Genomic DNA, 15913 nt, shown 5'->3' with positions numbered 1-15913 from the left:
GACAGAAATACATATCTCTGCACACACACACACAGACAGACAGACAGACAGACAGACAGACAGACAGACAGACAGACAGACAGACAGACAGACAGACAGACAGACAGACAGACAGACAGACAGACAGACAGACAGACAGACAGACAGACAGACAGACAGATCTCTGCACAGACAGACAGACACAGACAGACAGACAGACAGACAGACAGACAGACAGACAGACAGACAGACAGACAGACAGACAGACAGACAGACAGACAGACAGACAGACAGACAGACAGACAGACAGACAGACAGATCTCTGCACAGACAGACAGACAGACAGACAGACAGACAGACAGACAGACAGACAGACAGACAGACAGACAGACAGACAGACAGACAGACAGACAGACAGACAGACAGACAGACAGACAGACAGACAGACAGACAGACAGACAGACAGACTCAGACCCTCCAGTTGACGTGTATATGATGCATTGTGTTAGCTACCTGGCTCATGTCCTTCTTGCCCATGCCAAACTTGTAGTGACCCAGCAGGAAGGGCCAGACTTCCTTCCTGATGTCATGCTGTACACCTCCGTAATAAACCAGCCGCAACAACTCCAACTCCTTATAGTTCTATAGGGGGGAGAGAGGGGAGAGAGAGGGAGGAGAGGAGAGAGATGAGGGAGAGGGAGGAGAGAGGAGGGAGAGGGAGGAGAGAGATGAGGGAGAGAGGAGGGAGAGGGAGGAGGGAGAGAGGAGGAAAAGAGGGAGGAGAGAGGGAGCAGAGAGAGGATGGAGAGAGGAGAGTGAGGGAGGATTGAGGAGGGAGAGAGAGGAGAAGAGAGAGGGAGAGAGGAGAGATCATCAATTATAGTTGGATAAATGTAGATAATCTTGGATTTTTTTTGCAAGGACTTATACAGGATACTACTGTCATGACATTGCCTTCTTTGGGTACAGCAAGCCCCATCCCCCTCTCCCTGTCTCCTACACCCAGGCTGCTGTGGTCAGAGAGAGGTCGTAAATTCCTGGAGGAGATTATCTCCTCATGGCCACAGTATAGAGAGAGAGTGTAGAGTTTTCATAGAAGAGAACAAAGGAATTTCTTCCACCTCACAGAACTTGAGGTCCGAACAACATTTATGTTCCGGAGACGGTATAAAAGATCGGTGAAGAATCCAGCTATGAACTGGTCCGTTTGGTACAATTTTGTGAAACTCGTGGGAGGCAATACAGCCACATTACCATAACGCTGTTTATATAATAGCCTCAGTTATGAGTTTTACATCTAATTGTTGTATAAGATGAATGAGTGAGTATGATACTGTTTGTAAAATTGTGTCATCTATTCTATAACGACATGACTGAATGTCACTCTGAACTATCCATTCTAAGAGAGAGCGAAGACGGACAAACTCTCCAACAGAAACAATCTTTTCAACAGAGACCCCGACGACACACTGAGCGTAAATATATATATTGATTGTAATTGTTCCCGACTGAGTGAGCGTTCATGTGTAAAGGATTAGCATTTCAATTGTTATAATTATTAACTCTGTAGTGACTTCTGAGTCGACCCCCAACTCCCCTTTTGTCCACCAAGCCGCCTTGCCGGTTTAGCCCACTAGGGAACATTCCCCTATCATTTCTTGTAACCATATTTACTTTGTTTGTTTGTGTGTGCACTTCTGTGATTGTTTAGTTAGTTAATAAATAAATTATTTAAGACAATTGAAGACTGGGTTTGTGCAGATAACCAACAATTTACGACGTTTGGAATGAGACTAATGTGAGATAAAGAAGAATTCATTAATCAGAAGACTATTGATCAGATATGAAAATATCTGAAAGGTTATATTGTCACGCCTTGGTCATTGTATCTTGTGTTTTTGTTATATGTTTGGGTAGGCCAGGGTGTGACATGGGTTTATATGTTGTATTTCGTATTGGGGTTTGTATTAATTAGGAGTGTGTATTAGTAGTGGTGTGTCTAGTTAGGCTTGGCTGCCTGAGGCGATTCCTAATTGGAGTCAGCTGATTCTAGTTGTCTCGGATTGGGAACCGTATTTAGGTAGCCTGAGTGCGCGTTGTATTTCGTGGGTGATTGTACCTGTCTTAGTGTTAGTCACCAGATAGGCTGTAATTTGTTTCACTTGTTTGTTGTTTTTGTATTTTCATTATTTTCATGTACCACTTTAGCTTCATTAAAAGGCATGAGTAACCTACACGCTGCATTTCGGTCTGTCTCTCTTCTAACAACAGACGAAGATCGTTACATATATTAGGAAATTATAACCTTGTAATCTGAATATTTTTCTTGGTGCCCCGACTTCCTAGTTAATTACAGAATAATCATTAATTAATCAGTTTTAAACACTTAATAATAACTACAGAGAGTCATTTGATAAAACGAAGTCGTCAATATAATTAATGAATGAATTAGTAATGATTCATCTTCATTTTAACGATGCCAAAGACACTACAACTCTACATTAAAACCTTCAAACCAAATCAACAAAATTACCTGAATGGATTTTTACTACCAAAGATCAATCAAGAAGAACAAAACTTCTAACAAACCAAAACCTGCAGAAGAAACACAGTGGAACCTGGAAACACCATCCAACAGAACGCTGAGTGAGGAACGTTCAGTCTGAACCTACTTCTGGAGGCTGAAAGTAAAAGCCAACAATCTCTAGGTTATTTTGTTATATAAAGATTAATAAATAAAATAGCCAAGCTGCTAGGACAGAACAGACGCAACTTGAATTAGCACTGATGTGTGAAGTGAAGGGTGTGAAAACTGTTGAGCCAATGGCAGCGGAGTTTTACAGCCTCCCCCATCCAAATGCAGATGTCATCACCCCTTGGATATTAAAAATAACACTGGATGGAATGAGTACTAAAAGAAGCTCCTCAAGGACAATCCAGAGACACTATTTTCTGAATGCTTCAAAGAGGGGAATGGAAGCAACTTCATTTCCCACAAACATCCCCTGGTACAGTGTTTTATTAACCAGACCATCCCCTGGTACAGTGTTTTATTAACCAGACCATCCCCTGGTACAGTGTTTTATTAACCAGACCATCCCCTGGTACAGTGTTTTATTAACCAGACCATCCCCTGGTACAGTGTTTTATTAACCAGACCATCCCCTGGTACAGTGTTATATTAACCAGACCATCCCCTGGTACAGTGTTATATTAACCAGACCATCCCCTGGTACAGTGTTATATTAACCAGACCATCCCCTGGTACAGTGTTATATTAACCAGACCATCCCCTGGTACAGTGCTATATTAACCAGACCATCCCCTGGTACAGTGTTATATTAACCAGACCATCCCCTGCTATATTAACCAGACCATCCCCTGGTACAGTGTTATATTAACCAGACCATCCCCTGGCACAGTGTTATATTAACCAGACCATCCCCTGCTATATTAACCAGACCATCCCCTGGTACAGTGTTATATTAACCAGACCATCCCCTGGTACAGTGCTATATTAACCAGACCATCCCCTGGTACAGTGTTATATTAACCAGACCATCCCCTGGTACAGTGCTATATTAACCAGACCATCCCCTGGTACAGTGTTATATTAACCAGACCATCCCCTGCTATATTAACCAGACCATCCCCTGGTACAGTGTTATATTAACCAGACCATCCCCTGGTACAGTGCTATATTAACCAGACCATCCCCTGGTACAGTGTTATATTAACCAGACCATCCCCTGGTACAGTGCTATATTAACCAGACCATCCCCTGGCACAGTGCTATATTAACCAGACCATCCCCTGGTACAGTGTTATATTAACCAGACCATCCCCTGGTACAGTGTTATATTAACCAGACCATCCCCTGGTACAGTGCTATATTAACCAGACCATCCGCTGGCACAGAGCTATATTAACCAGACCATCCCCTGGCACAGTGCTATATTAACCAGACCATCCCCTGGTACAGTGCTATATTAACCAGACCATCCCCTGGTACAGTGCTATATTAACCAGACCATCCCCTGGCACAGTGCTATATTAACCAGACCATCCCCTGGTACAGTGTTATATTAACCAGACCATCCCCTGGTACAGTGTTATATTAACCAGACCATCCCCTGTTACAGTGTTATATTAACCAGACCATCCCCTGGTACAGTGCTATATTAACCAGACCATCCCCTGGTACAGTGTTATATTAAGCAGACCATCCCCTGGTACAGTGTTATATTAACCAGACCATCCCCTGGTACAGTGTTATATTAACCAGACCATCCCCTGGTACAGTATTATATTAACCAGACCATCCCCTGGTACAGTGTTATATTAACCAGACCATCCCCTGGTACAGTGTTATATTAACACAGACCATCCCCTGTCCATTCCCCTGTACAGCCTTATCTAACACCCCAGAGCTCAGTTTTGTCGGTTCAACCATAGGTTTACGGCCCTATCTGCTTACTTAACCCACTCCTCTCCAGACTAGTTTAGAATGGTGTTCGTTATATTTAATTACTCCTTGTAATTAAATGCCACACAATCACTTCTTATGAACTGATATTGTTAATCAGATATAATAAATCAGAGTATAGTTTACTTAGTTACAGTTCTAAAAATGGAGATATTGTTTCGTCATTTATTCATAATATTCCTAACAGTATTGTCCCAGGGTGGAAACAGAGAATACTAGACCTTGAGGAAATTGAAACAACCTCTGTCAACATGTACAAGTCTGGGACAGTAATGGTGCAGGGCTTCCTCATGCAGTTCCAGTAGGACTTTTACGGGGTCAAAGAGAGAAGACAGCAGAAATGGTTCTCTCTCTGTAATGTCTCCCCCATCCTGAGTGAGTCTGATCACACCTCTTCAAAATGTCCTGCAGACAAAGATAGTCACCCCCCCCCCGTCCCCGTCCCCGTCCCTTCCAAGACCTGGAGGGCTGAGGTGAGATGGACGGCTGTCTGAGAGAGCTGACTGCTCTACGGGCTGAGGTGAGATGGACGGCTATCTGAGAGAGCTGACTGCTCTACGGGCTGAGGTGAGATGGACGGCTGTCTGAGAGAGCTGACTGCTCTACGGGCTGAGGTGAGATGGACGGCTGTCTGAGAGAGCTGACTGCTCTACGGGCTGAGGTGAGATGGACGGCTGTCTGAGAGAGCTGACTGCTCTACGGGCTGAGGTGAGATGGACGGCTGTCTGAGAGAGCTGACTGCTCTACGGGCTGAGGTGAGATGGACGGCTGTCTGAGAGAGCTGACTGCTCTACGGGCTGAGGTGAGATGGACGGCTGTCTGAGCTGACTGCTCTACGGGCTGAGGTGAGATGGACGGCTGTCTGAGCTGACTGCTCTACTGGTTAGGGTTAGGGTTAGCCAATCAGGTTAGGGTTAGGGTTAGCCAATCAGCACATAGCCAGTCAGCTCCTAGCCAATCAGCACATAGTCAGTCAGCTCCTAGCCAATCAGCACCTAGCCAGTCAGTCAGTTAACTAGCCAGTCAGCTCCTAGCCAATCAGCACCTAGCCAGTCAGCACATAGCCAGTCAGCTCCTAGCCAATCAGCACCAAGCCAGTCAGCTCCTAGCCAATCAGCACCGAGCCAGTCAGCTCCTAGCCAATCAGCTCTTAGCCAATCAGCACCTAGCCAGTCAGCTCCTAGTCAATCAGCACCTAGCCAGTCAGGACCTAGCCAGTCTGCTCCTAGCCAATCAGCTCCTTGCCAATCAGCTACTAGCCAGTCAGCACCGAGCCAGTCAACACCTAGCCAGTCAGCTCCTAGCCAATTAGCACCTAGCCAATCAGCACCTAGCCAGTAAGCTCCTAGCCAATCAGCACATAGCCAGTCAGCTCCTAGCCAATCAGCACATAGCCAGTCAGCTCCTAGCCAATCAACACCGAGCCAGTCAGCTCCTAGCCAATCAGCACATAGCCAGTCAGCACCTAGCCAGTCAGCACCTAGCCAGTCAGTCAGTTAACTAGCCAATCAGCACCTAGCCAGTCAGTCAGTTACCTAGCCAGTCAGCCAGCAACAATCCACCCAGGCAGCCACCCATTAACCCACCTTGCAGTCTTTCTGGTACTTGCTCCACAAGTCTTTACTCAGGCCCCCCGACGCCTCACAAGGTTTGTCAGGAGGCACAATATTGTGGTTGACCAATGCTGACAAGTGGGTACGGACTGTGGACAGGTGTCGACAGTAGGCCAGCCCTGCAGGGAGGGAGGGACAAGAGACACGTGTGGAGAGAAAGAAAAGGGAAGGAAGGAGAGAAAGAAAGACATGAAAGAAGACCGGTGGTATCTTCCTATAAGCCATAGGAACTGGTCTCTTCCTTTACGCCTATAGGAACTGGTCTCTTCCTTTACGCCATAGGAACTGGTCTCTTCCTATAAGCCATAGGAACTGGTCTCTTCCTTTACGCCTATAGGAACTGGTCTCTTCCTTTACGCCTATAGGAACTGGTCTCTTCCTTTACGCCTATAGGAACTGGTCTCTTCCTTTACGCCTATAGGAACTGGTCTCTTCCTTTACGCCATGGGAACTGGTCTCTTCCTTTACGCCATGGGAACTGGTCTCTTCCATTACGCCTATAGGAACTGGTCTCTTCCTTTACGCCTATAGGAACTGGTCTCTTCCTTTACGCCATAGGAACTGGTCTCTTCCTTTACGCCTATAGGAACTGGTCTCTTCCTTTACGCCTATAGGAACTGGTCTCTTCCTTTACGCCTATAGGAACTGGTCTCTTCCTTTACGCCATGGGAACTGGTCTCTTCCTTTACGCCTATAGGAACTGGTCTCTTCCTTTACGCCTATAGGAACTGGTCTCTTCCTTTACGCCTATAGGAACTGGTCTCTTCCTTTACGCCTATAGGAACTGGTCTCTTCCTTTACGCCTATAGGAACTGGTCTCTTCCTTTACGCCTATAGGAACTGGTCTCTTCCTTTACGCCTATAGGAACTGGTCTCTTCCTTTACGCCTATAGGAACTGGTCTCTTCCTTTACGCCTATAGGAACTGGTCTCTTCCTTTACGCCTATAGGAACTGGTCTCTTCCTTTACGCCTATAGGAACTGGTCTCTTCCTTTACGCCTATAGGAACTGGTCTCTTCCTTTACGCCTATAGGAACTGGTCTCTTCCTTTACGCCTATAGGAACTGGTCTCTTCCTTTACGCCATGGGAACTGGTCTCTTCCTTTACGCCATGGGAACTGGTCTCTTCCATTACGCCTATAGGAACTGGTCTCTTCCTTTACGCCTATAGGAACTGGTCTCTTCCTTTACGCCATAGGAACTGGTCTCTTCCTTTACGCCTATAGGAACTGGTCTCTTCCTTTACGCCTATAGGAACTGGTCTCTTCCTTTACGCCATAGGAACTGGTCTCTTCCTATAAGCCATAGGAACTGGTCTCTTCCTTTACGCCTATAGGAACTGGTCTCTTCCTATAAGCCATAGGAACTGGTCTCTTCCTTTACGCCTATAGGAACTGGTCTCTTCCTTTACGCCTATAGGAACTGGTCTCTTCCTTTACGCCTATAGGAACTGGTCTCTTCCTTTACGCCATGGGAACTGGTCTCTTCCTTTACGCCATGGGAACTGGTCTCTTCCATTACGCCTATAGGAACTGGTCTCTTCCTATAAGCCATAGGAACTGGTCTCTTCCTTTACGCCTATAGGAACTGGTCTCTTCCTTTACGCCTATAGGAACTGGTCTCTTCCTTTACGCCATGGGAACTGGTCTCTTCCTTTACGCCATGGGAACTGGTCTCTTCCATTACGCCTATAGGAACTGGTCTCTTCCTTTACGCCTATAGGAACTGGTCTCTTCCTTTACGCCTATAGGAACTGGTCTCTTCCTTTACGCCTATAGGAACTGGTCTCTTCCTTTACTCCATAGGAACTGGTCTCTTCCTTTACGCCTATAGGAACTGGTCTCTTCCTTTACGCCTATAGGAACTGGTCTCTTCTTTTACGCCTATAGGAACTGGTCTCTTCCTTTACGCCTATAGGAACTGGTCTCTTCCTTTACGCCTATAGGAACTGGTCACTTCCTTTACTCCATAGGAACTGGTCTCTTCCTTTACGTCATGGGAACTGGTCTCTTCCTTTACGCCATGGGAACTGGTCTCTTCCTTTACGCCTATAGGAACTGGTCTCTTCCTTTACGCCATGGGAACTGGTCTCTTCCTTTACGCCTATAGGAACTGGTCTCTTCCTTTACGCCATGGGAACTGGTCTCTTCCTTTACGCCATGGGAACTGGTCTCTTCCATTACGCCTATAGGAACTGGTCTCTTCCTTTACGCCATGGGAACTGGTCTCTTCCTTTACGCCTATAGGAACTGGTCTCTTCCTTTACGCCTATAGGAACTGGTCTCTTCCTTTACGCCTATAGGAACTGGTCTCTTCCTTTACACCTATAGGAACCGGTCTCTTCTTTTATGCCTATAGGAACTGGTCTCTTCCTTTAAGCCTATAGGAACTGGTCTCATCCTTTACGCCATAGGAACTGGTCTCTTCCTTTACGCCATAGGAACTGGTCTCTTCCTTTACGCCTATAGGAACTGGTCTCTTCCTTTACGCCATAGGAACTGGTCTCTTCCTTTACGCCATGGTAACTGGTCTCTTCCTTTACGCCTATGGGAACTGGTCTCTTCCTTTACGCCATGGGAACTGGTCTCTTCCTTTACGCCATAGGAACTGGTCTCTTCCTTTACGCCATGGGAACTGGTCTCTTCCTTTACGCCATGGGAACTGGTCTCTTCCTTTACGCCTATAGGAACTGGTCTCTTCCTTTACGTCTATAGGAACTGGTCTCTTCCTTTACGCCATGGGAAACTGGTCTCTTGCTTTACGCCTATAGGAACTGGTCTCTTGCTTTACGCCTATAGGAACTGGTCTCTTCCTTTACACCTATAGGAACCGGTCTCTTCTTTTATGCCTATAGGAACTGGTCTCTTCCTTTACGCCATGGGAACTGGTCTCTTCCTTTACGCCTATAGGAACTGGTCTCTTCCTTTACGCCTATAGGAACTGGTCTCTTCCTTTACGCCTATAGGAACTGGTCTCTTCCTTTACACCTATAGGAACCGGTCTCTTCTTTTATGCCTATAGGAACTGGTCTCTTCCTTTAAGCCTATAGGAACTGGTCTCATCCTTTACGCCATAGGAACTGGTCTCTTCCTTTACGCCATAGGAACTGGTCTCTTCCTTTACGCCTATAGGAACTGGTCTCTTCCTTTACGCCATAGGAACTGGTCTCTTCCTTTACGCCATGGTAACTGGTCTCTTCCTTTACGCCTATGGGAACTGGTCTCTTCCTTTACGCCATGGGAACTGGTCTCTTCCTTTACGCCATAGGAACTGGTCTCTTCCTTTACGCCATGGGAACTGGTCTCTTCCTTTACGCCATGGGAACTGGTCTCTTCCTTTACGCCTATAGGAACTGGTCTCTTCCTTTACGTCTATAGGAACTGGTCTCTTCCTTTACGCCATGGGAAACTGGTCTCTTGCTTTACGCCTATAGGAACTGGTCTCTTGCTTTACGCCTATAGGAACTGGTCTCTTCCTTTACACCTATAGGAACCGGTCTCTTCTTTTATGCCTATAGGAACTGGTCTCTTCCTTTACGCCAATAGGAACTGGTCTCTTCCTTTAAGCCTATAGGAACTGGTCTCTTCCTTTACGCCTATAGGAACTGGTCTCTTCCTTTACGCCTATAGGAACTGGTCTCTTACTTTATGCCTATAGGAACTGGTCTCTTCCTTTACACCATAGGAACTGGTCTCTTCCTTTACGACATGGGAACTGGTCTCTTCCTTTACGCCATGGGAACTGGTCTCTTCCTTTACGCCATGGGAACTGGTCTCGTCCTTTACGCCATGGGAACTGGTCTCTTCCTTTACGCCATGGGAACTGGTCTCTTCCTTTACGCCTATAGGAACTGGTCTCTTCCTTTACGTCTATAGGAACTGGTCTCTTCCTTTAAGTCTATAGGAACTGGTCTCTTCCTTTACGCCTAAAGGAACTGGTCTCTTCCTTTACGCCATAGGAACTGGTCTCTTCCTGTACACCATGGGAACTGGTCTCTTCCTTTACGCCATGAAACTGGTCTCTTCCTTTACGCCTATAGGAACTGGTCTCTTCCTTTAAGCCTATAGGAACTGGTCTCTTCCTTTACGCCATGGAAATTGGTCTCTTCCTTTACGCCATGGGAACTGGTCTCTTCCTTTACGCCATAGGAACTGGTCTCTTCCTTTACGCCATGGGAACTGGTCTCTTCCTTTACGCCATGGGAACTGGTCTCTTCCTTTACGCCTATAGGAACTGATCTCTTCCTTTACGTCTATAGGAACTGGTCTCTTCCTTTAAGTCTATAGGAACTGGTCTCTTCCATTACGCCTATAGGAACTGGTCTCTTCCTTTGCGCCATGGGAACTGGTCTCTTCCTTTACGCCTATAGGAACTGGTCTCTTCCTTTACGCCATGGGAACTGGTCTCTTCCTTTACACCTATGGGAACTGGTCTCTTCCTTTAAGCCATGAAACTGGTCGCCTTTACGCCTAGGAACTGGTCTCTTCCTTTACGCCTTAGGAACTGGTCTCTTCCTTTACACCTATAGGAACTGGTCTCTTCCTTTACACCTATAGGAACTGGTCTCTTCCTTTACACCATGGGAACTGGTCACTTCCTTCACGTCTATATGAACTGGTCTCTTCCTTTACCCCTATAGGAACTGGTATCTTCCTTTACGCCATAGGAACTGGTCTCTTCCTTTAAGCCTATAGGAACTGGTCTCTTCCTTTACGCCATTGGAACTGGTCTCTTCCTTTACGCCTGTAGGAACTGGTCTCTTCCTTTACGCCATAGGAACTGGTCTCTTCCTTTACGCCTGTAGGAACTGGTCTCTTCCTTTACGCCTATAGGAACTGGTCTCTTCCTTTACGCCATAGGAACTGGTCTCTTCCTTTACGCCATGGGAACTGGTCTCTTCCTTTACGCCTATAGGAACTGGTCTCTTCCTTTACGCCTGTAGGAACTGGTCTCTTCCTTTACGCCTATAGGAACTGGTCTCTTCCTTTACGCCATAGGAACTGGTCTCTTCCTTTACGCCATGGAAACTGGTCTCTTTTTTACGCCATGGGAACTGGTCTCTTCCTTTACACCATAGGAACTGGTATCTTCCTTTACACCATAGGAACACGGTCTCTTCCTTTACACCATAGGAACTGGTCTCTTCCTTTACACCATAGGAACTGGTCTCTTCCTTTACACCATAGGAACACGGTCTCTTCCTTTACACCATAGGAACTGGTCTCTTCTTTACGCCTTAGGAACTGGTCTCTTCCTTTACACCATAGGAACTGGTCTCTTCCTTTACGCCTATAGGAACTGGTCTCTTCCTTTACGGCATGGGAACTGGTCTCTTCCTTTACGCCTATAGGAACTGGTCTCTTCCTTTACGCCATGGGAACTGGTCTCTTCCTTTACGCTATGGGAACTGGTCTCTTCCTTTACGCCATAGGAACTGGTCTCTTCCTTTACGCCATGGGAACTGGTCTCTTCCTTTACGCCATGGGAACTGGTCTCTTCCTTTACGCCTATAGGAACTGATCTCTTCCTTTACGTCTATAGGAACTGGTCTCTTCCTTTAAGTCTATAGGAACTGGTCTCTTCCATTACGCCTATAGGAACTGGTCTCTTCCTTTGCGCCATGGGAACTGGTCTCTTCCTTTACGCCTATAGGAACTGGTCTCTTCCTTTACGCCATGGGAACTGGTCTCTTCCTTTACACCTATGGGAACTGGTCTCTTCCTTTAAGCCATGAAACTGGTCGCTTCCTTTACGCCTATAGGAACTGGTCTCTTCCTTTACGCCTATAGGAACTGGTCTCTTCCTTTACACCTATAGGAACTGGTCTCTTCCTTTACACCTATAGGAACTGGTCTCTTCCTTTACGCCATGGGAACTGGTCACTTCCTTCACGTCTATATGAACTGGTCTCTTCCTTTACCCCTATAGGAACTGGTATCTTCCTTTACGCCATAGGAACTGGTCTCTTCCTTTAAGCCTATAGGAACTGGTCTCTTCCTTTACGCCTATTGGAACTGGTCTCTTCCTTTACGCCTGTAGGAACTGGTCTCTTCCTTTACGCCATAGGAACTGGTCTCTTCCTTTACGCCTGTAGGAACTGGTCTCTTCCTTTACGCCTATAGGAACTGGTCTCTTCCTTTACGCCATAGGAACTGGTCTCTTCCTTTACGCCATGGGAACTGGTCTCTTCCTTTACGCCTATAGGAACTGGTCTCTTCCTTTACGCCTGTAGGAACTGGTCTCTTCCTTTACGCCTATAGGAACTGGTCTCTTCCTTTACGCCATAGGAACTGGTCTCTTCCTTTACGCCATGGAAACTGGTCTCTTTTTTACGCCATGGGAACTGGTCTCTTCCTTTACACCATAGGAACTGGTATCTTCCTTTACACCATAGGAACACGGTCTCTTCCTTTACACCATAGGAACTGGTCTCTTCCTTTACACCATAGGAACTGGTCTCTTCCTTTACACCATAGGAACACGGTCTCTTCCTTTACACCATAGGAACTGGTCTCTTCCTTTACGCCTATAGGAACTGGTCTCTTCCTTTATACCATAGGAACTGGTCTCTTCCTTTACGCCTATAGGAACTGGTCTCTTCCTTTACGGCATGGGAACTGGTCTCTTCCTTTACGCCTATAGGAACTGGTCTCTTCCTTTACGCCATGGGAACTGGTCTCTTCCTTTACGCTATGGGAACTGGTCTCTTCCTTTACGCCATAGGAACTGGTCTCTTCCTTTACGCCATGGGAACTGGTCTCTTCCTTTACGCCATAGGAACTGGTCTCTTCCTTTACGCCATGGGAACTGGTCTCTTCCTTTACGCCATAGGAACTGGTCTCTTCCTTTACGCCATGGGAACTGGTCTCTTCCTTTACGCCATAGGAACACGGTCTCTTCCTTTACACCATAGGAACTGGTCTCTTCCTTTACGCCTATAGGAACTGGTCTCATCCTTTACGCCATAGGAACTGGTCTCTTCCTTTACGCCATAGGAACTGGTCTCTTCCTTTACGCCTATAGGAACTGGTCTCTTCCTTTACGCCATAGGAACTGGTCTCTTCCTTTACGCCATGGTAACTGGTCTCTTCCTTTACGCCTATGGGAACTGGTCTCTTCCTTTACGCCATGGGAACTGGTCTCTTCCTTTACGCCATAGGAACTGGTCTCTTCCTTTACGCCATGGGAACTGGTCTCTTCCTTTACGCCATGGGAACTGGTCTCTTCCTTTACGCCTATAGGAACTGGTCTCTTCCTTTACGTCTATAGGAACTGGTCTCTTCCTTTACGCCATGGGAAACTGGTCTCTTGCTTTACGCCTATAGGAACTGGTCTCTTGCTTTACGCCTATAGGAACTGGTCTCTTCCTTTACACCTATAGGAACCGGTCTCTTCTTTTATGCCTATAGGAACTGGTCTCTTCCTTTACGCCAATAGGAACTGGTCTCTTCCTTTAAGCCTATAGGAACTGGTATCTTCCTTTACACCATAGGAACTGGTCTCTTCCTTTACGCCTATAGGAACTGGTCTCTTCCTTTACGCCTATAGGAACTGGTCTCTTACTTTATGCCTATAGGAACTGGTCTCTTCCTTTACACCATAGGAACTGGTCTCTTCCTTTACGACATGGGAACTGGTCTCTTCCTTTACGCCATGGGAACTGGTCTCTTCCTTTACGCCATGGGAACTGGTCTCGTCCTTTACGCCATGGGAACTGGTCTCTTCCTTTACGCCATGGGAACTGGTCTCTTCCTTTACGCCTATAGGAACTGGTCTCTTCCTTTACGTCTATAGGAACTGGTCTCTTCCTTTAAGTCTATAGGAACTGGTCTCTTCCTTTACGCCTAAAGGAACTGGTCTCTTCCTTTACGCCATAGGAACTGGTCTCTTCCTGTACACCATGGGAACTGGTCTCTTCCTTTACGCCATGAAACTGGTCTCTTCCTTTACGCCTATAGGAACTGGTCTCTTCCTTTAAGCCTATAGGAACTGGTCTCTTCCTTTACGCCATGGAAATTGGTCTCTTCCTTTACGCCATGGGAACTGGTCTCTTCCTTTACGCCATAGGAACTGGTCTCTTCCTTTACGCCATGGGAACTGGTCTCTTCCTTTACGCCATGGGAACTGGTCTCTTCCTTTACGCCTATAGGAACTGATCTCTTCCTTTACGTCTATAGGAACTGGTCTCTTCCTTTAAGTCTATAGGAACTGGTCTCTTCCATTACGCCTATAGGAACTGGTCTCTTCCTTTGCGCCATGGGAACTGGTCTCTTCCTTTACGCCTATAGGAACTGGTCTCTTCCTTTACGCCATGGGAACTGGTCTCTTCCTTTACACCTATGGGAACTGGTCTCTTCCTTTAAGCCATGAAACTGGTCGCTTCCTTTACGCCTATAGGAACTGGTCTCTTCCTTTACGCCTATAGGAACTGGTCTCTTCCTTTACACCTATAGGAACTGGTCTCTTCCTTTACACCTATAGGAACTGGTCTCTTCCTTTACGCCATGGGAACTGGTCACTTCCTTCACGTCTATATGAACTGGTCTCTTCCTTTACCCCTATAGGAACTGGTATCTTCCTTTACGCCATAGGAACTGGTCTCTTCCTTTAAGCCTATAGGAACTGGTCTCTTCCTTTACGCCTATTGGAACTGGTCTCTTCCTTTACGCCTGTAGGAACTGGTCTCTTCCTTTACGCCATAGGAACTGGTCTCTTCCTTTACGCCTGTAGGAACTGGTCTCTTCCTTTACGCCTATAGGAACTGGTCTCTTCCTTTACGCCATAGGAACTGGTCTCTTCCTTTACGCCATGGGAACTGGTCTCTTCCTTTACGCCTATAGGAACTGGTCTCTTCCTTTACGCCTGTAGGAACTGGTCTCTTCCTTTACGCCTATAGGAACTGGTCTCTTCCTTTACGCCATAGGAACTGGTCTCTTCCTTTACGCCATGGAAACTGGTCTCTTTTTTACGCCATGGGAACTGGTCTCTTCCTTTACACCATAGGAACTGGTATCTTCCTTTACACCATAGGAACACGGTCTCTTCCTTTACACCATAGGAACTGGTCTCTTCCTTTACACCATAGGAACTGGTCTCTTCCTTTACACCATAGGAACACGGTCTCTTCCTTTACACCATAGGAACTGGTCTCTTCCTTTACGCCTATAGGAACTGGTCTCTTCCTTTACACCATAGGAACTGGTCTCTTCCTTTACGCCTATAGGAACTGGTCTCTTCCTTTACGGCATGGGAACTGGTCTCTTCCTTTACGCCTATAGGAACTGGTCTCTTCCTTTACGCCATGGGAACTGGTCTCTTCCTTTACGCTATGGGAACTGGTCTCTTCCTTTACGCCATAGGAACTGGTCTCTTCCTTTACGCCATGGGAACTGGTCTCTTCCTTTACGCCATAGGAACTGGTCTCTTCCTTTACGCCATGGGAACTGGTCTCTTCCTTTAAGCCTATAGGAACTGGTCTCTTCCTTTAAGCCATAGTAACTGAGAAACAAACAACTCCGAGAGAGAGAACACAGACAGACTTACATCCGTAGAAGGCCCTGGAGACGATCTGCCTTTTCATATTCTGGCACAGCATCTTCAGTGGGCTGCTGGAGACAGGACACACATACAGTGGGGAGATTGTGATAGAATGATTTCAGGTTATCAATGAATGATGTGATCCATTCTCTGCAGGTGTGTGTGTGTGTGTGTGTGTGTGTGTGTGTGTGTGTGTGTGTGTGTGTGTGTGTGTGTGTGTGTGTGTGTGTGTGTGTGTGTGTGTGTGTGTGTGTGTGTGTGTGTGTGTGTGTGTGTGCGTGCGTGCGTGCGTGCGTGC

The 15913-nt window shown here is 46.6% G+C and overlaps 1 protein-coding gene across 3 annotated transcripts in view; it reads right to left on the bottom strand.

Annotated features, from left to right (window-relative positions):
- Positions 1–15913, bottom strand: part of LOC123992488 (small G protein signaling modulator 2-like) — a 210185-nt gene that overhangs the window by 16372 nt on the left and 177900 nt on the right. For 2 of the 3 annotated variants that reach the window (XM_046293656.1, XM_046293658.1), the window contains 3 exons: positions 15622–15686; positions 6052–6197; positions 493–621 (listed from right to left, as the gene is read on the bottom strand). In XM_046293656.1, coding sequence (XP_046149612.1) covers positions 493–621; positions 6052–6197; positions 15622–15686 — 340 coding nt within the window. The remainder of the gene's footprint in view (positions 1–492; positions 622–6051; positions 6198–15621; positions 15687–15913) is intronic. The other variant, XM_046293657.1, reaches the window with a different exon arrangement.

This window comes from Oncorhynchus gorbuscha, linkage group LG13 (genome assembly GCF_021184085.1).
Source record: "Oncorhynchus gorbuscha isolate QuinsamMale2020 ecotype Even-year linkage group LG13, OgorEven_v1.0, whole genome shotgun sequence".
NCBI lineage: Eukaryota > Metazoa > Chordata > Actinopteri > Salmoniformes > Salmonidae > Oncorhynchus > Oncorhynchus gorbuscha.
The sequence above is the reverse complement of the archived record's forward strand: the minus strand, read 5'-3'. Positions and strand labels throughout refer to the sequence as shown.